At 39.0% G+C, this 20,355-nt stretch overlaps 2 protein-coding genes and 1 long non-coding RNA gene across 24 annotated transcripts in view; 2 read left to right on the top strand and 1 right to left on the bottom strand.

The window, feature by feature from the left end:
- The window catches only part of LOC129763588 (uncharacterized), a 31,593-nt gene extending 27,167 nt beyond the window's left edge, over positions 1-4,426 (top strand). Inside the window, exons 2-3 of the mRNA XM_055762826.1 lie at positions 3,117-3,214; positions 3,325-4,426. Coding sequence (XP_055618801.1) covers positions 3,117-3,214; positions 3,325-4,303 — 1,077 coding nt within the window. The 3' untranslated portion in view covers positions 4,304-4,426. The remainder of the gene's footprint in view (positions 1-3,116; positions 3,215-3,324) is intronic.
- The window catches only part of LOC129763585 (putative thiamine transporter SLC35F3), a 114,865-nt gene extending 99,938 nt beyond the window's left edge, over positions 1-14,927 (bottom strand). For 17 of the 22 annotated variants that reach the window (XR_008740980.1, XR_008740981.1, XR_008740982.1 and 14 more), the window contains exons 1-2: positions 14,729-14,927; positions 13,229-13,555 (exon numbers count right to left, since the gene is read on the bottom strand). The gene's annotated coding sequence lies outside the window, so the exon portion shown is untranslated. Of the gene's footprint in view, positions 1-13,228; positions 13,908-14,542; positions 14,561-14,599 lie in introns of those variants that run through there. The other 5 variants (XM_055762809.1, XM_055762808.1, XM_055762812.1 and 2 more) reach the window with 5 other exon arrangements.
- On the top strand, positions 5,534-6,957 carry LOC129763589 (uncharacterized). Its single transcript, XR_008740983.1, has 3 exons — positions 5,534-5,654; positions 5,734-6,195; positions 6,272-6,957. It is a non-coding gene; the product is annotated as an uncharacterized LOC129763589 (long non-coding RNA).
- Positions 14,928-20,355: the final 5,428 nt, after the last annotated feature.

Here is a 20,355-nt window from a genome sequence, read left to right as displayed (position 1 = left end):
TTGAAATTAAGGTGAAGGTGGAAGCTAGCCATTGTAGTAGTATAGGTAAACCCTCGTGTAAAAATGGGGTAATAGTGTTTGTGAGAGAAGAGCAAAGCACACGTAAATAGATCAATTCACTTATCAGACTGTGTGGCGCTTCATTGACACGAGTCTTTGAATACATTTGAAAAAAAAAACAAATAACAATTCAATACTAAAGTAAAATGTATGAACGATATGTTCCGATGAACAATTGCAAATATAAATATATATAGAAGGTGCATTTGCATATGATTCTGATTATACGCGAGCGTAACATGAGCAAATTTATAACACATGCGAATTGGGGCTCTTTTGGTATTAACAAGTTCTTCCGCATAGTAACTCGATGTTGATAATTCCTTAATATTTTCCTTCGTTGATCGTATTGTTTTCACATATTCACGTTGGAAAGCCTTAACCCTTCTCTTCGTTGGCCGAGGCATTTAGATTGAATTTAATACTTTTCCGTTTACTGTTTTTGAAAGCATAGGCAGCCGTGGTAGTGTTCCGAGCTCTGCAATACAATTTTCTTACCCAATGTTAAAGTTGCTAAAACTTACATTATAGACCCATTAAACGTAAAAATAATAATTGTATTGATATCAACACAATTTTATTCTATTGATTTTCATGACATGGGACGCTATGACTCCGGAATAACATTTTATTGAGTGGTTTTTATAGCTGTTTCGATGATGTTGTTTGGCATCAGTGTCGAAAAAATAACGATGCTTCCACCAATACAAACAAAACCATTGCAGAAGATTGAAAAACGAAAATTTAACTTTCAGAGCACTTGCTCGAGTTTTCCGACGTTCTTCACTATACGGTGCGAAAGCAGATGAAAATTTAATATCTTGTGAGTAATCGATTAGAGTTTGGTTGATATTACTTGATGGGAAGTGTGCGAAAACGATAATTTTCTTCACACTGTTTCGCAAAATTATTGATTTTCGGGCGAGAGGTGAGGGAGGGAGATGAAAGAAATGAGCGCCATTGTGGCAGCCATTTGTGGCTAGCTTCCACCTTCACCTTAAGTAGCGTTACGTTTCTACGCTATGGCCATGCGTACACTTTCGTCACCTACCTGCGCGCAGGGTTTTACCGGACTGATAGCGTGCGATGAAAATGAGCTGGATACAGTCGCAGCTGAATTTGCTAAGCTACCGTTGTTGCTCGTTGCTACCGACCAGGATTCCGCGGTCAGGAAACTCAAAAACGCAGTGTATGGGGACGGACGCTGCGGGACACTGCGAAACACGCCGAGTGCCGGTCGGGCGATCCTCGATTACTCACACCCGTTCGTTGCGAATAAAGAATCCTCAGCTCTGTTTATTCCGGTTAAATGGGATATCCAGAATCCCTGATATGCTGCCTGTTGAACAGGCGATCTGTTCAACAGAAACGCTCAATTGAGTGTTGGGTTAGGTTGGGAAGAGATCAAATTTACCTTGGTTTCTCCAAAAACACTCAAATATAGCGAAACTTGAATTATGTAATTATTTAACTTTATAACTACACCAATGCAAAAATCTAGTTACAATAAAATAAACTGATTACACTACTTTTTTTCTATTAACGAAATACTATTCCACTAAAATACCTTTTTGTACTTATTCGCACTTAAAGAAAAACGTTCCGCTCTCTGACCGCTTCGCAAATGAAATGGCCAAGAGTTCCAAAAAATTACAGGTTCTAACTGTGGTATGCTTCGGCTCCTTTAAACCTATGTAACTGAGCCTGTAAAAATAAATGACTTAAATAAAAAAAAAACTGTGGTATGCCAAGTGGCCATTGATTTCCGCCTGTGAAATTTCTTGCAAAGAAATTCACCGAATATTCCCTTCTCGTTTGCAATTATTTGAGAGGAGCTGGACCCCAAAGAAATAGTTGGGAATTACGACGCATAAATGGCATTTCGTATTATTAATTCCGCACTGGTTGCTATAATTTATTCATTTAAATTTTTCATTCATTTTTATTTATAACAACCGGAAAACGTTACAGTATACAATGTGACATTTTTGATTTAGACCGTATTGGTTTGGAAATATTAGGCGATTTGCTTAGGTGGTCCAAATTCCCCCCTTTTCCCCTATATATTTATTCATTGCAGCATAAAGATACTCCAATTAGGTTTTCTTTCTAATCAAAACCCAGGGGAAAGGGAAAACCTGAAGCTTTCTGTAGCTCTCCGATACCTCTTGCCGCAGAGCTTGAATTGAGCTGTCAGAACCGGCCGAATCGCTAGGTTGGAAATGTTGATGGTGCTGCTCCCGATTTCCTTTGAAGGAATATTTCTCTCGATATAGTCATGTTTCCTCCCATCAGAAAACTGGACCGATTACGCGGATGTTACTGATCATCGAATAGATTAGGGAATGCTTTTCCCGCTGAGTTATTAGCGATAGAGAATGTCGATGAAGAGAATCGATCAAAACAGATAGGTCCTATTGAAAAGTTAAGGATGAATTGCTTTGCGATCGCTGCTTTCCGTCATAGCTAAGATGTCATAGTTGAGAGTGTATAAGTGAATCTTTTCGTTACACACTTCGAGTCTAGATTACCTTGTCATAAACGTAACCTGATTCCGGTGGCTTTTATTAGCATTTGACACACACACACAGAAGGAGAACCACGACTTGACAGAGATTGACGAAGCAAGTGATGTGTCGATACACACACACATACGAAAATCAAATCAAGCAAGTCTTGAAAACTTTTTTTGGCATCTACCTAAGGTATGCTATATTTTTCACACCTTTCGTATTCAATATGTAATTTTTATTCGAAAAAAACTCCTTTCCATTCCCTAATGAATAACGAAATAAATTACATGTAAACTCAGTCAATGTTGCTGCTTACCTAGTAATACTAAGGCATGAATTTTTATAGCATACCAGGGTAATTGACTATGTACGATGTGCCTTGACAACAGGCTGCTGAAATCATCGCAAGCGAACAAAGCGTCCTCAAATCATGAAATATTCACGAACCATTTACCGTTGCCATTATTTTCTTCATCGGCGTCTCTGTCCCTCACTTGCACGCATATGCTTCCCTGAACTAATACGACGTTTCTCATTTTACAGAGCATATTTTGCCTGGCAAAGTTTGTCAAATCGTATGACGTGCCGGAGCATCGCGTTGACTACATCAAACTTGTTGACGGTCATGAATATGATTATCAGTGAGTACCATAATGCACTGTCTACTAATAAAATTAACATTTCGCTGGTTTCGCGTGCGTGACTAATCGCAATCACTTCCTCTCTCTCACCTTCTGTTCTTTTTTCACAGTTATCACGACGGCGGCCCAGCGCCACGGTTAGGGAAAAGCAAATCTCATCATCCCCACAGCCATCACAGTCACCGCCAACAGCAATCAAAGCGCAAATCGCCCTCGAAGCAGCCCTACTACCACAACAAGTATTTTGTCACGGGCTACGAGTTGATCCACACGAATGATTTCCAGCCAACGGCGGCGCCAATATATTCCAGCTTCAAGCAGCAAAATTCACTTCCAACTTTCGAAAGTCATGAGAAGCTTCGGCGTCCCTTCGTGGAGGACCATGATTACCACGATGAGGACAGCAAATGGTTACCGATGGGTACCTTGCTGCCGAAAAGTGTCTTCCCCGGACCCGTCAGGACTTCCCACGGAGCACAGCTGCCGGCGCTTAAGCACACGAACATTGTATCTCACGGCAGCTACGAGCCCTCGTCGAGAGTGAACGAAGCGGCGAGTTTTGTTTCGACCATTCCAACCCAGCAGACGACACCCACGATCCGTCATCAACCGGTTGGGACGAGTTTCCTCACGAATGATACGGTTCCTTCGAACACTCCAGGTTTCCACTACATCGCCGGTGGTTACACGTACTTCAATTCACACCCATCAAACCAGGCACAGAAAATCATTAAGGAGGCATATCTGAATCGACCAGTCGGTACGTATTATAGTACGACGAGAAAGCCGTATGTCGCGCCATCGCTGACCACGCCGTCGCCAGCCACGGCACAGCAGCCTGTAAAATACTCACCCCCACGGAGACCGTACATTGCTCCAGCCCAAACAACCACGATACGACCATATGTTGCGCCCTCAGTGTCACAATCAACTGGTCAGAGTCAGGCACTGAGCCAAACTGGCACCAACGGAGCAAACCGAATCCGATATACAACCACCAAAGCAGCGGAGGACACCAAATCAGGCGATCTGTACGAACCGGAGTTCGACATTGACATCAGAATCGATGTTTCACCTGATTCCCCTTAAGAGGTGGGAAGCTCACCAACTCCATCCATCATCATGACACGCACATACACACATACTTCCTAGCATTCTCCTCCCTCAACACACACACACACACACACGAGCTCATTTCTAGCAACTTGTAGATAATAATTTTTAATTTAAATCAAAATGTGAACGTGAATAAAGTTGTGGAAATCTAACAACGCGCTCATTTGTTGGCAATGAAAGAAATCCCCGGCCCCCCGCCTCAAGCCGATAAGCGACATTACCGCGCGCGAGATTTGGACGCTACAATTATCTGCCCTGGTCCTCGCGGAGACAGCGTCGGCTGATGATGAGAAGTTGGATTTTATTGCCCGTTGAAAATTTATTACCGCCCAGTTCCATTTCCGTACCCCAAGCAGCGGCGCAATGGACAAACTCCGATTTATGGCACGGGTAATGAAATGTGTAATATACTTACAGGATCTGCAGTATACTCAGTTTTGAACGGAAAGTTTCAGACAATTGTGTTGTTGTGAGGGTTAGCTCATTGATTAAGTAGTTCATTACATCGCGAGGAAAGAATTTTTTACTATAAAGATGAAAATTATAACGAAGTAAATACGATTTCATTATTAAACGGAAAACTATGCGCGCTCTTTCTGACAGGATTCTGGCGGAAAAGATAATGTACCAGCATGTTTAAAAGTAGCTAAAGCCCCGTTCCCGAAGCCTTTTAATTTAGCTTCTAATGTGACAAATCAAGCGGTGTGGGCGGGATATTTACCGTCAACTAAACCGATTATGTGACGTTAGTAACACACAAACACAATCGAGTTGAGGGACAGTGGGGCGAATTCCCCCGTTGGGCGAAAATCGATATAATTCTTTGCTGAATCGTTGGAAGGATTAAGCCAATTCACGAGTGGCATTTGTATTCGCGATGGCACTGCAGCGGGAAAAGGACATCGGTTGCAGTTCAGATTGGTTGATTGAAATGTGTTACCCGCTTCCTGCGACAGACTGCGGCACCTTGTGTCGTGACAACAGAACGTTGTGGGATTCAACTGATAGCGAGAATCTATTATTTTCGAACGGTTCCCGTTGGGGCATGATTGATGAACAGGAAAAATGAAAGGCGGATATTGCGATGTTATACAAATCACGATTATTCAAGGAATGTAAAAACATGTATTATCAGCTTATTGGCGCGCTGTGATGTGAGTTGTGATTTATTGATTTCGAAATCAGTTTGCCACAGTTATTCCCATAAAATTGAAATTACATCACACACTCTGTCTAACTTCTATAATACCGGGTGATGATTCTGCTGCTTTGTGTCATTGTAAACAAACAGTGATTTAACTCATATTCTAGTGTGTAGGTATTGGTAAGTACCATACACTGCATGATTTTCATATGTGTGTGTGCAAACGCTGTGCGTAAACGAATGTTTTTGTATTTTTCAGGTGTCAGGTTTCTATAAGAAAAGTTACATTTTCCGTTATTTTAATTGTTTTGATCAATAAATCTGGAAAATATCGAAGAGAAAAGTGCTCACGGAGAGAAAAGAAAGATAAATCGATGCATTTCACCAAGAAAATGTTGGTATCATAGAAATTTCTCGTCGGATTGGACAATCCCATCAAGTAGGGCTGAATTATTTGGCGAATCCTCAAGGACACGTAAATCGAAGCTCTCTGACCGGGATAAGCGGGAAAAAGCTAGAACAGCAGAATACCTCAAAATCATTTATACAGATAAAACAATATTTCAATTTAAATGTTACTCGGGTGACAATTCGTCAAGTTTTGGTAAAAAGTCCTTACATGAAGAGGGCTTAAAAGGTTACAGCTCCTCATCTTGCACCATCCCACATCGGAAGACGTCTGAGTTTTGCTAAAGCTCACATGAACCGACAGTGGGGCATGGTATGTTATGACAAAGAATGCTTCCAAAAAAATACATGTTACTATATACCATAACGAAAAGTTCTTCAATGTACAGGTTATCTTCACTGACGAAAAAAAGTTCAATTAGGATGGTTCTGACGGTTTCAACGGGTACTGGCGTGATTTACGGAAGAAGGAACAGTATTTTTCAACCAGGAATTTTGGTGGAGGCTCGTGCATGGTTAGGGCGGGATTCTGTGCAACCGGAAAGCTCAAAATAGCTTTCACATCATTCAAGGATTACATACATGTTCTGGAATCCTCTCTCCTACCGTTTTTGCGTGGATATCGTCACAAAAAAATCACATTCCAGCAAAACAATGCTACTATTCATATCAGCAAGGAAACTAAGCAATGAATTAAGGACCAAAAACTTAATTTTTGGGACTGGTCGGCTCGCTCTCCAGATTTAAATCTTGCTGAAAATCTTAGGGAGATTCTTGAACAAGTATTCCAAAACGAATTTTACAGGTTACTAGCCAAAATGGCAAGGTTGCCAATTGTTGACATGTAAATCAGCCGATCGTTTTGAATTTTTCATTCATAATTCTTATGAATTTTGAAATGGTCTTATAGAAACTGGACAGCTGAAATTATCATATTTAAGCACAATAAATAAACAAACAACGAAATTGACGTTAAATATACTTTATTCTAAGCATTCAACCATGTATGAATGTATCTTGTTGAAATTCTAACCGTTTATGTTGCAACGAAATAGAATCAGGGTGGTCTTATAGAAGTTGGACAGAGTGTATAGCCTAAAAGCAGTCATTTTGATTGCTTGAGGAATTTTAAATAATAAAATTACTTTTATTATTGAATTCAGTAAATTTCGCCTAATAAACTCAATAAATTTGGCATACAATTAGAATGAATGTTTTGAATGTTTTTTCTTATTTGGGGAAATATCATCAATTCTTCTCAGCGAACACGTTGTTCTGAAACTTGTCGAGCCATTTACAAGATGTTCAAGAAATATCACGACCAATATTCCCTAGCATGTCACTCGCGACAAAATTATTGACAAAAAAACAATTCTAGTTGGAACCATTAGAGGAAACAAAAGGGAACTATCCAAATCAGCTTATCAAATGGAAGATAACATGCCTCGTTATTCAACTCTGTTATGTAAATCAGAGAATTGTGTTCTTACAGTATATAAAAGCGGACAAAATAAATGAGTAGCTGTTCTAGATTTTAAGCATGAATATGTGAAAGTTTATTGAAGTAATAAAAAACACATGAAAAGATTTCCACTTCATTTTGAAAAAATACATAAATAGTTCAAAAATGATTTTTTAAAGTAAAATAATTTATTTATTGTTAATATTCACTAATAACTTGTTATGTAACTGTAAATGATATAAAAGATATTGAAAATTAATTTTAAATAAATTTCTTTACAAATCAGATAATCTTTTACAAAGCAGTCATTTAGACTGCTTTTGGGCAATATACTGCTGTTCTACGCAGAACACAAAATTGTACACAGAACACGTGTACACCTTGTTAGCGAATGCCTAATAACAAAGAGATTTTTTTTTTTTATCTGTATTATAGTGATTTTCAACTCATTTGGCTGGTTCGTACTTTTTACTTCCATTTTTGGAAGAATGTCGGGAGTGAGAATTGAACTCGTGACCTTTAGCGTGAGAGGCATGGATGTTACCACTACGCCAGATCGCCTCCTATAACAAAGAGATTTATATTCTGCGAAGGTGTTGCAGATCACTCATTTCTTCATAAAACGATGTTTCTATGCATTATCTTTCGAAAAAACACTAAAAAATTATTGTTTGTTCCCAGTATATCAAAAAACAACATCAAGTTCAATTTGTCTCATGTTGATATTCTAGGCATAACAGTCCCACCATGAGTTTTTAAACCCGTAATCAAGCTTGATTGATTCAGTGAGGGGATCTCATCACATTTCATTAAACAATAGTATAGTGCTTATAAAAAACCCCGGTGTATTGCTAAATTGAAATTCTTAAAGCTTCTGGTGGACAAATATGCGAGAAAACTTTGATTGTGTTTTTTCAGTTGCTATGCAACTATGCGAAGAACGGCATTATAGGTATATACTAAGTTTCGGTCTTTCTAGTGTTAACTGAGGATAGTCAGGGGACTTTGAAGAAATTCCCTTTCGTATTCAATTGGAAATGACTTTTGGCTTCTTCCAACAGTTTCTCCATCAAGAAGACTCAGCAGTCAGTCAGGCGTTTAGACGCTATCAAGTGACTCCTTCCAGATTGAATCCGTTTCTCTCTCTCTTAAGTATCATGTATGCATGTATCGATGTTTGAGTTCAACATGGTTTGACATATACCACAGGTGAGCTAAATTTGTTTGTCTTCTTTTTTCTTGAATGACGTTAACGTTCCCTGTGGAACTTTTTGCCGTCTCAACGTCTCAAAAATCCCCCGACCAGAGCGGGAACCAAACCCGAACATCCGACATGATAATGTGAGAAGCTAACCACTCGGACACGGGTGCACGAGATTTGTTTGTATCGTACACGAAAATGGTTCAGAAGTATGAAATAGCGTGCAGTGTTGTGTTCAGAACCACTGAAAAAATTGTAAATTTTGCTAATATAAACCCGTTTTTCTGAATGTTTTTTCACAAAATTGAACTCGGAGACAAAGTGAACTAAAATTTGGTTTAGAGTTTCTCCCAAACTGCAGGTTATTTCGCATGCTATTTACTAATACTAATGCGAGTACCTTTATAGTATACCTAATAATAACTAATAAGTTCGTTGGTTTGAGTTCTCGGTGGGTAGACAATAACCATCCATTAATGGTGTAACCACTTTTTTGCTACAGAAATCACGTTTTCGTTTTACTTTATATGGAAGTAAAAATAAGATTGTGTACGCGGGTAAAAAGATTCATGTCAGGGGGAAGTAGAAGTGTGGATTGAAGTCAGTTCATTGAAGAGGCAGATTTGTATTCATTAGTCACGTCAATTAGAATAATCATTGACTACAATAGTTCAGTTATCCTCGCTCTTAGCGCTCGTCAATTAATTTTCCAGTCAATTCAAATCATGTTGGCGGCGAATGCCGAAGTAGTCCTAGTCGAAACGAAGGTACTGAGAAGAGAGTCGATTTTCAGTTTTCATTTTCGAAGATTTCGGGCGCTATCAAGCACACTCAGAAGATAATTTTAAATCCGGACGGCGGATGCGATAAACGACGAAATTTGTTATTACAGGGGTCGCATACGAGTGTTCGATTTTAAAAGCAAAAGTGTCCGGAATTGATATCATGAATAAAAAAGACGGGTGGGTAATGTCGGGGACATAACCGGAGTGATGTAGGACTATACAAAGGGGGCAGCTTTTGTTAAATATATATTTTAAATATATTGTTTTATTTTCTTCTCCTACGTGAATACCTACCTATCTACCTGAAAAATGGATTAGTTTACTGTTTACTCTTTATGAATATGTTGATGGTTCTGAAAAGAACCTTTGGTATTGTGTTTTTGTTATCACTCGATATTCCCATCTTGTTCGGTTAAACCTTCCTGTTTAGCTATTGCGTTTGCCATTCGCCACAGCTTTCACAGTTGGAAAATTTCTTCCCAACCAGCTTGTGACATGTTGTTCAGTAAATTACATTTAATGCGTCGTGCCGGAGAAACACTTTGCGACTCACTGAAACTAATTGTTGCCTTGATGAGCGCCGAACCGAAGCTGCTCTGTTCTTGATGCGGGTTTTCTGATTGTCGTGAGCAGCTTTGCAAGCCAACTCGAGCACTCCGACGGCCGAAAATAATCGCTGTTAGGTATACTGGTGCTCCGGCACCAATCCGTTCGGCCTAGTTACCCTTGCGGAGCAATCAGTGAATGCGACCAACAGGGAACTGGAGACCTGCACGGTTCGAGTGAGATTTTGCCTTTCCCTTAACTTGTCCTCCTTTGTTACGTCCACGATGCCGATGCCGTACAACCACACGGGTTTACGGTTTGAAAGAAAATAAGATTTTTTGGGGTCCGCGTGTTTTATACTCTAGCGGTACACACTCACAGGATAGAGTGCCATTTCGAACGCCCTCGATGCCGCCTTGTTCTGGATTTGCCACCAAAGCAGTTTGTATAAAGAACAAACTTTTTTCTTCTGCTACCTGATGCCGTTTTGCGATTGCGTTTGCCACTCGCCACTCGCTGCAACTGCCTGTTGTCTTGATGTCCACCGAACCGAATGTGTTCTGTTCCGAATGCGGATTTTCTTATCGTCGCGAGCAGCTTTGCCAGCTAACTCGATCACTTCGGCGGCCGAAACTATATAACGCCGGCTAGGTGGACTGGTGCACTGATACTAACGCGCTCGGCCTAGCTACCCTTGCGGGGAACTCCAGATCAACACGGTTCGAGCGGGATTTTGCCTTTCCCTTCACTTTTCCTCCTTTACCAGCGGCAGCGGAGCGGGGATTTTTAAGCTGACTGGCTGTCTCGAGAATTACGCATGTGTGAGACTGCGACCAATGTTTCGTTCATTTTTTTCTTTTTCCTTTCCAATCGTGCTTCATTCTATTTCGCTGCTGCTCTGGTTGCCCGTTTTGGTCGGTACGATTTGAGGAGCACAAAATGGACCAATCAAAAATGGGCACATAGTGCATTTTGACAATGCTTGATATTTCACAATTATTCAATTATTTATCTCAAGAAAAATGAAATGTTATTCGTTATGATAGATGCGTAGATATATTTCCTATCAATTGATGCAAAAACCTTTGCGATCTATTGAGAAATGCTCGAGTTATAAGCGTTCTAAATCTTGCATTTTTTCCTACTTGTTCAGTGCCTAGATTTCCATTTCACCCCCTATATCTTCCGGTTAGACGTAGTCCTACGTCAAAAGTAAAAATCCCGACACAATGAAGAAATTCACAAATTTTAAACAAATATAACACGATTTGGTGGAATTTTATTATTGATAACTTACATGAAAGCCTTCTTATTCTATAGGAACGGTAATTTTTCATGCTATGTTATGTCAATATTTTCTATTATTTGAAGTCATCATCGTGGCGCTTAAGGGGGTAGTACACTATGGAAACTTGAAAAAAATAAAAAAAGAATTATTAGCCTAAAATGTTCTTTGGGATGTCAACATTACTGTAGTCTATGTCTTTGTGTAAGGAGCGCGGATCCAAAATTTAATCCCAGAATCACCAATAAATTTCATGTCATCGTACGTAGGATTTTATTGATATTTTGAAAAATTAAACTTTGGTGAATGTTTTTGTCTCGATTTTCGAGGCAGAAACGCAATTTTGTTACAAAAAAATTGAAATTTCGTCAAAAACGACGTACGATGACAGTAAATATATCCAAGATTAGGTAAAAAAATCATTGTTTGAAATCGGTCCACTAGAAAAACTTGTAGAACTCCCACCAGCTTACAAGGTTATGGTTGCAAGGGTTCAATAAACCGGTTGCGGCTATTCAAGAGACAGTCCAATTGACATATTTTTTTTTGTTTTATCATAGTCATTTATTTTCTCGTTGAAAAAAAATGAGGGGTTGTATCCGAGACACGACCGCTTAGGACGTAGGAATACGCAATCTTTTTTTTTTTAATTTCGGATATTATTTGCGAATACGTCGAAATTTCATAAATAACTCTTAAGTAAAAAGTTCCGGTGACCCTGAAAAGGTTTAATGGCTTGCGTGGTTTTGTAGAATCATTTCGTGAAGCAACCATTCTTTCTTGCCTCTGCAAGAACAATACACTAATTGGTCTTGTGTCGCAATTTTTTTTTCTTTATATCAATGCACGCATTGCACTGAGTATTTAACAAGAGGCATCATCGGTGCATCGCCATTCAACGAGCATCAAACCCGCGTCTAACAGATGCACACAGTTGCAGCCATAAAAATGAAACATCGCGAGAATGGCTGTTTATGAAAAATCGTTTCTCGACTCTCGGTCAAGGTGCTAGGAACTTGATGCATCAGAGCAGAGCTGATGCACACGAGAGCAAATATGAATGGAAACTAAAATTATCGAAGGTGTGTTATTCACATGTACAGGAAATGAACAAGTTCAAAGTTTCGCGCAACGAAAACAAGCAACACACACAACACCAAACACTGATGGCTAGAAGCGACCTATAATCATTTGTACTCTTCTCTTTTTTCGTCTGCTTTGCCATGGCGCGGATGGTTGTGTTACTTGCAATGTCAGATGCACTTCAAATGAAATATTCGCTACCCTTCACAGTTCGAGGGGAAACATAAAACACAAAACGAGCAGAATAAGCGACCATTGTTGTTTCGGACACAGAAAGATTCTGAGAATTTTCTTCAGAGGAGATGCAATACTTATACGCTAGCGACAGCTCACTAACTATGCATGGGTGGAGTTTACTTCGCAAATATTCTTTTTTCGCTATCCCCCTTCGTTGTTTCTCTTCTAGTGGCTGCATAAGTTGCCCATTATTGACAGCTCTGTTCGGGAAAGCACACAAATGGACAGAACAAATGTATGGGGAAGTGTGAATGCTTCCAATTTTCATTAATTTTAACCATATAAAGACTATGGGATTGTAATGTATAGCATATCAAACAAATCTTAAAAAATTCCCGATTCGATTGGTATGCTAATCGTTAAAATCCGTTCGCAGCAAAAATAGTTATTGACGTTAATTTTATTTCATAAAAACGTTACCCGTTTTCTGAGTTGGCCCCCTCATGAAGGCGCAGTCCTACGTCAAAAATCGCGAAAATCACATGCTTTTTATGATGTTCATAGTGTACTACCCCTTTAAGTGTCTGGGTTTCGATGCATCACGATGCAAAATATCTATAGATTTGATTGTAGATTTTTGCACACATTTTCCATACTGTCAAGGCAGCCAGTCTGTTTCCCGTGAATTACGAAGTTGAATCAATGGAAATAATAGGTCGAAACATTGAACAATGCACACTAATTCACTCGGTTGTCAGGTAAACGAATCATTCCTCAGGATACACATTTTTAAGAATTATCACTTACCATGGTTATCATTTATTTCTCGTTGGCTTATCTTCAAGAAGACAAATAAGTATTTCAATTCGTTGTTCACTTGTCTGATGATCTCCTTCTTTCGCACTAACTTAAATAGAACACTAATGAAGCGGCATCATGTCAAGTGCCACTCAACTGGGCACTGGTTGCCTCGTAACTCTCACAATCTCAACAGAAATAACAACACTCGTTACATGCTACCAGGCCTCCCACTTCACCATGATTTACACTTCAAACACCCACCGGAAAGTCAATGAATGCCTACCCCCGACGGATATCTTCTTCCACAGCCGGTACCACGGTTCACCTCCGGCTCTATTGTAGTAATCGCAACGACGACGTCGTCGTTATTGTCGCATAGGTCGGAACATCGAGAAAGGTAGAAAGCAAAATTGAAATCTTCCCGTTCCCATCAATCACCCCGGCCTAACCGCTATGAGAGCAGAGTTTACATCGAAGCACAACTGTCGAACGAACGACATTCGCGGGCCCAACTATGTTCTTACAAGCATATAGGCTTTCCAACACTAAGCATCTAATCGAATCGTTTGGACAGTTCAGATGGGACAACAATGAAACCCATCTCTCTTGATTCGTCGGATTTCTCAATGAATTGCAATAATACACAACACCACACATAACCCAACCCTTGCCAGCGCTCCCTCAACTGTCAGATAAACATAGTCAGCCGATTCGGAAACGCCCGAATGTATAGTGGGACGCGTCAAAACACGGTCGTCCGAGTTCACGCTCGCTCGCCAGCAGTTATTCGGGCTCGTGTGAAAGCACTCACTCCTGTGTTCTCAGAATTCTCGGCGTGCGCACCATTTGGTAGAACTCACAAGTTTTTTTTTGCACGCTGAGTGGATGTAAAAGAGTGTGTGCTGTTTGTAACTAGGATCCGAACAGCCGAGGAGTAGACTGAATGTTTTTGAACACCTGCCAAGTTCAGTGAATGTTAAAAAAGGGGAAAAACACTCGAAACTTGTCGTGGATGCCTATTAGAACTACTTAAATCGTTAGAAACTCAAACAGGCTGACTGATCTAGAAAATTAATGAATCCATACACAAATATATGAAGCGCCAAAAAGCATATTTGGTTCCTCAATATTTCAACCATCACTGTTGCCTATCCTTCACTTAGTGAGAGCCAATACAACCTTCCCTATATTGACCTGCAAATCGAGCCAAGAGGAAAAACGATGAAGGAATGATTTTCTGGCTTTTACACTGCCCATCAACGCAAAAAAATAACATTCACATTCGCTTGATTGTCACCAATAGACTGCATTCACTCGAACCTCTCGAGAAGGTAGCATCAACAGGAGAACACGTCAAGATGAGATGGATTAGATTACATTATCCAAAGCAACAAGATGTTCCGTACAGTTCCAACCAGAAATCTTTGCGTGGCTGTTGTAGGTCACGAACCAAACGGTGCGTTCTTCACATTTCTCACTTCAATTTCGCGTGTGCGATTCACCGACCTTTGTCATTCACACTATGTAATGCCCCAGGAAACCATAGTAGTAAAATGTCTCTGGTAAAAACGTATAATTCCTTGTTTTATCCTTCTTTCGAACTGCCTTGAATTGAAGCTAGAACGCGCCCACCGCAACTCGATCGAAGGGTTTCTCTTTCACTGTCTCGGTCAAGTTCCCTTCTCGGACTGAGGAAAATTTTGTTACTGACCGAGACTTTTATGTAATCGGATTTTCCTGTCATTTCCTCTCACGCACACCAGTCTGTTCCACCGGATGGGAAGAGAGCGGGCAGGATTTTCGTGAGCACAGTATCCTTCGGGAGGTAACTCAGTAAACGCCAATACATACTTGTGTAGACGGGTTAGTAAACAAATGGAACCGCGTGGCCGATTACAAACAAGAGTGTTCTTTACCCACAATCACGTTGCTGATAGAACCCAGTCTGGATGTATTATTGGTTCTCTATAAATAATGTAAATCGTTGCTCATAATGACCTTCAAATGGTCATGTTCGACAAGCAAGGACAAATTTAAACTCATTCTTAATATTAAATGAACTTTGTTAATTTTCGTTTCAAAATGCTTGCGTCACGGAGAATTCTAGGAATGTCTTCATGGCAATGATATACTCCACACATGAGCTCATTATCATATATGTTGTTAAGGTTATCGGATATATTCCGTTTACTCCTTCTCAGTTCGTGCCTAAATGGCTGTGGCTGTTTTCGTGATGAAATGCGAAAATTGGTCTCCACACGACGCACAGTTCGCGTTCATTTCTTCGATCAAAAGTATGGCGGGTGATGGAATGCTCACACACGTTGTGGTAACAGGATAATGACGCTAATCGGCTATTCCCACGTCCTGACGTTCTCTATACGATACTGACTGCCACCGTTCGATGGCGATGCATTGAACGAATTCCAGTAGCAGATAAAATATTTATAGGACATGTTGGATCCGGTTGTCCAGTTTCAAAATCTGGAACAGCGATATTTAATATCATTTGATCCTAGATAATCTGATAACAGAAATACAATGGAGACGGAGAGTAGCTGACGATCAGATGAATGATCGTCGTGCATTTAGCAAGCTCATCGAGGATCTTACAAGAACTTCCGTTGAAACGGAGCGAAGAATGCGCCATGGTAGAACTTACGAACGGCAGCAGCGTTTGAAGGTATTGAAAACAATCAAGAAAAAACCAGTGCTTTCGGATGCTGGTGTCTACTGCATTCAAAAAATCCGTCTGCGAGAATGTTATGGTTCTTTTCGTGCCAGCATCCTGCCAAATCGGAAGCTGAGGCAGAATCTAGTAGTCAATACCAGGCTTCCCATATCTACAGAATAATCTGTATTTATACAGATTTTTCATTTTTTTTTTCATACAGAATATACAGATTTTTCAAAATAACGTTCCATTATGTATTACTAATGCCTTGATGTCAGTAATTTTTTCTCCACCTCACCTATTTCATGAAATGAATCCGAGATTTCCGAGTTTAAATTCACATCTTTAAATGCATTCTGTGCGCTGAATATGCTTGTGCTGAAATTCGTCCGAAAATTGGGAGTTTATTGAAAGATTTTAAAACATATATTTGATGGATAGTTATATTTCGCACAACCCAAGGCGATTTAGAATGAATTTATGATTTAGAATGAATTTACTCATTTCAGGAAATATGAGACAGTTCTGAATCCGTTCACAACAAGATGGCTCCTTTTCAACCAATCCATTTTTTTCAACTAAGTTTTGTCATTGATTAATAGGTTGAACAAAACATTTCAAACTGAAACACCCGAATTAACTCAGGACAATTTGGAAACTAGAGCTGTTCATCTTACTGTTTCGATTAATATACATAGGTCCAGAACAATACATCAAATCGCAGTCACAGGATCAAACTTTGGAGATTTTGAGCAGCATCTGAAGAAGCCACATGATATCTACGCCGGAATTGAAGCTGTAGAAACAGCTACTGAACTGGGTAGGAATAATTGGTAGGGTATAATTGAATGAAAAATGTCCAGAAAATAGGTTTTGTTCATCTTCATTCAGTTTTAATAGTCATCTAATTCAGCCTCTTCAAAACATAGTAATTTTTGATACTTCAACACAAATAACAAAATTCGACTTTTTTCCTGTTATTAATTGAAAGTAAGCAACTGAATATAATTCATGAAAGTATAAAGAGCTTGAAATAACATAAAAACGTATTTATCGATTTATATTTCATTAGTAAAAGAATCAGAACATACCATAACTGAATGCTCGAGACAAACATATTTTTCACATTTCATACTCGTGTTTTTTGGGTCTTTTTCGAAGAGAATAATGTATAACGACCTTCTAGATAGTTACCAGATGATAAGGTTCTGGAATTTCAAGTTTTCCTATATCTAATATTCATTGTTTCTGTGTTCTTGGTTATCAAAAACTTAATGCCTGTTTTTTGATGGGGCATAAAAAGATGATATAAAAGGATTTCTAGGAACTTCCTGCGACTTGTTTTATCGTCGATATTGTTCAGCTCATATATTATAGAAAAAAACCGAAGCTGTAACTGTAAAAAAAACCATAAGCCACCGATTAGTTTAAAATTTACTGTTTACAATTCTTCCGCAAGTGCAATTCTTTCACAAGTGTGTATATGTGTGACCATTGTATTCAGTGTACATCTATACGAATTATATTTAATAAATATTCCACGCCACTGACATTAATTTATACATTTCATTGAACAATATTCTGAAATAGGAAAAAATTCACTTGTCCAAAAAAGTTACTCCTCCACTCGCGTCGGTGTCTCAGACCGAAAGTGGTGAAAAAGTGATACACGTCCCCTTCGTACCAACTCATACCATTTGCTAATCGATGAAGAACACGAACGAATAACGAAGCTAGAGAGAATCGCAATGTCGTAATGTTGATGTTTTCTGAGAAATGAACGAATTATTGATTTCTCGGTCTCTCAGACCTATGCGCGAGTATAGGAGTGTTATCCGTCATGGTGTTTCGTTGAAATTCATCGAAGATGCTAAACCATTTACGGTTGATTCCCTGGTGGTGGAGGAGACTGGGAAGAAGAGTTCAGGGTCTGCAGGAGTGAAATGCAGACTTGAAGAAAGTGGTTTCAGCTCCCGTTCTAAAATAGTAGTATTCTAATTCAGAGTTCCAAGGAAAATATACCATACGAGTGGTCAATGATTCTATAAATATACTTCTTTTCAAATAGTAGCTATATGGACCAAGCAGAAATATTCAAACAAATCAGCTATTTCAACAACATTCGAAGAACAGGCCATTTTGAACCAAAAAAAATGGGTGAGTTATATCTATGATATACCCGCAAGGTTGACGTGGGACTACCTTAGCTTAGCGCAATCATTTGTTTGTATTGATTAAATTCTTGATTGAATGAAACAATTCCCGAATTCAATTGAATTCAATATATTTGCTTTGTGAGTAAAAATATTGTATAATTCCATATAAGGTCAATTCATGCATTGTAATAGATAATGTTCTTCGTTAGAAGTAAATTTAATGACAGTCCTTTTACGTTTAGTATGATGTCTAGGACAAAATATGTGAACGGAAGAATTATCAAACGATTATTTTATTAAACGTTTCCTTCTGAAGTTTGCATCTCTCAAGTGTACGTATTTCTTGAACCGCGAATTTGCTTGATTTGATGAACTTCAGGTACTCAGTTCCGATTTTGGCATGTACGTCGAACGCATATTGTTTAATCCATAGGCGTCATCGCAGCAATTGGTTATCAACATCTTGCCTAATCATCAAATGGTATGCGTAGGAATTCAGCGAGCAGAAGATATGAAGGCATATCCTTCAATGCAATCTTGAATAACCGTGCCAAAGCGTGGTGTTTCGTACTCGCTATTGGAATCCGTGCTAGAAAAACACTTCGGAATGCAAAAACCATGCGAGTGCAGAAGTACCCCCGGAAGACCATGTAAAGGAAACATATTCTAGTTTGCACAAAGGCAAGCGAGTACAAAAGAACTCGCAGTTTGTATTTATTTGCAGAGCCGATTTCCCCAGACATCTTGGTTTTGAAGTCTGTGTTAGGGAAACACATTTCAGTCGGAACAAAAATACCCCCGACTTTCATGTATTTGCAGTGCCAATCTCTCCAACGCTGCTTGGTTTTGAAGCCTGTGTTAGGGAACACATTTCGGTGAGAACAAAAATCCCCATACTTTCATGTATTGGCAATGTCGATTTCTCCAAGGCTGCTTGGTTTTGATGGCTGTGTTAGGGAAGCCGTAGATCGGGCCAATCAAAATGAGGCAGTTAGGGCCTTTAGATAACGCTTAACATTTTACAGTTACTTAATTGTTTATCTAATGAAAAATAACATTTTATTAATTGCGATAGAAGCGTAGAAATATTCCCTATCAATTGATGCAAACATCTTTCCGATCCAGTAAGAAATGTTCGAGTTATAAGCATTCGGAATCTTTCATTTTTTCCTGCATGTTCTGTGTTTAAGTTTTCATTTTACCCCCCATATACTCCGGTTAGACGTAGTCCCATATGTTGGAACAATAAAAACATTGTGCATCATTTTCATGGTGTGTTTTTTTTTCAATCGTCCTCAAAAAATCACGAAATGGTAAATTTATCAATATACTGAAATACCATTTCATTCAAAAATAATTATTCTGCAACATGTTTATTTCAAAATTAAGTCAAGGTCACAGAATCTTTTGTTCCCTTAACGGAGAAACATTAGACAGTGGATGGGAAGAAAGGTTGCAAGTTTTTTCATGTAAAATGCACTTGAAACATAAGTTTAATTGACTCCGTATGACCTAGATTGAGAGGAAAAGTTTTCCGCTTGTGTCTTAGTTTAAGACGAATGAAGTATTCAGCACCCTAATTGTGAAAAAGTAGTTACAATTGCTGACAAGAGAAAAACTTCCATGAAGTTGCTCTAAAATCCAAAAACATAGTAGACATTAGAATACTATTTCTGATATGAGAAGAAATCAAAGAAAAAAATAAACATTTTGGTTCGTGACATATTCTGTTTTTTTATAATGCGAAAAATATATTTTGGAAATATGTAATTAGTTTCTGTATATCCTCTTTCAAATTTATTCGCTGACACACTCAATGTTGTAACATTTGAGTAACTGGCTGGTATGCCCGATATGGGAACATCCAATCTTCCAGTCTACTAATACAATCAAAGTTTAACACAACCAAAACCCGTGAATCTTCCCACTTTCTGTTCTTCATCTCGCTTTGACATACACTACAGGTATGCCAGATTCTTTGTATCGTACACGGAAATTACTTACACAGATAAAATCGCGTGCAGAATCACGGCATTTTGTTCGTGAAATCTGACAAATTCATAAATCTAGTCTAGTTCAAACCAGTTTTTCCGGTTATTTTTCTCACAGAATTGAACTCGAGGAAAAAACTAACTATGAAGTCATAACTTTTACCGTGTTTAATTCGGAAAGCGCGTGAATTTCGCTCATCAAAAACTATGGATGGGTTATACCTATGATATAACCGCAAGGTTGACGAAGGACTGCCGTTGGCTTAGTAATCAATCGTATCAATTAGCAATAATACCACCTCGGATGTTCCT

Source organism: Toxorhynchites rutilus, chromosome 1, assembly GCF_029784135.1.
Source record: "Toxorhynchites rutilus septentrionalis strain SRP chromosome 1, ASM2978413v1, whole genome shotgun sequence".
Lineage (NCBI taxonomy): Eukaryota > Metazoa > Arthropoda > Insecta > Diptera > Culicidae > Toxorhynchites > Toxorhynchites rutilus.
This window is presented reverse-complemented; position numbering and strand designations above follow the sequence as displayed.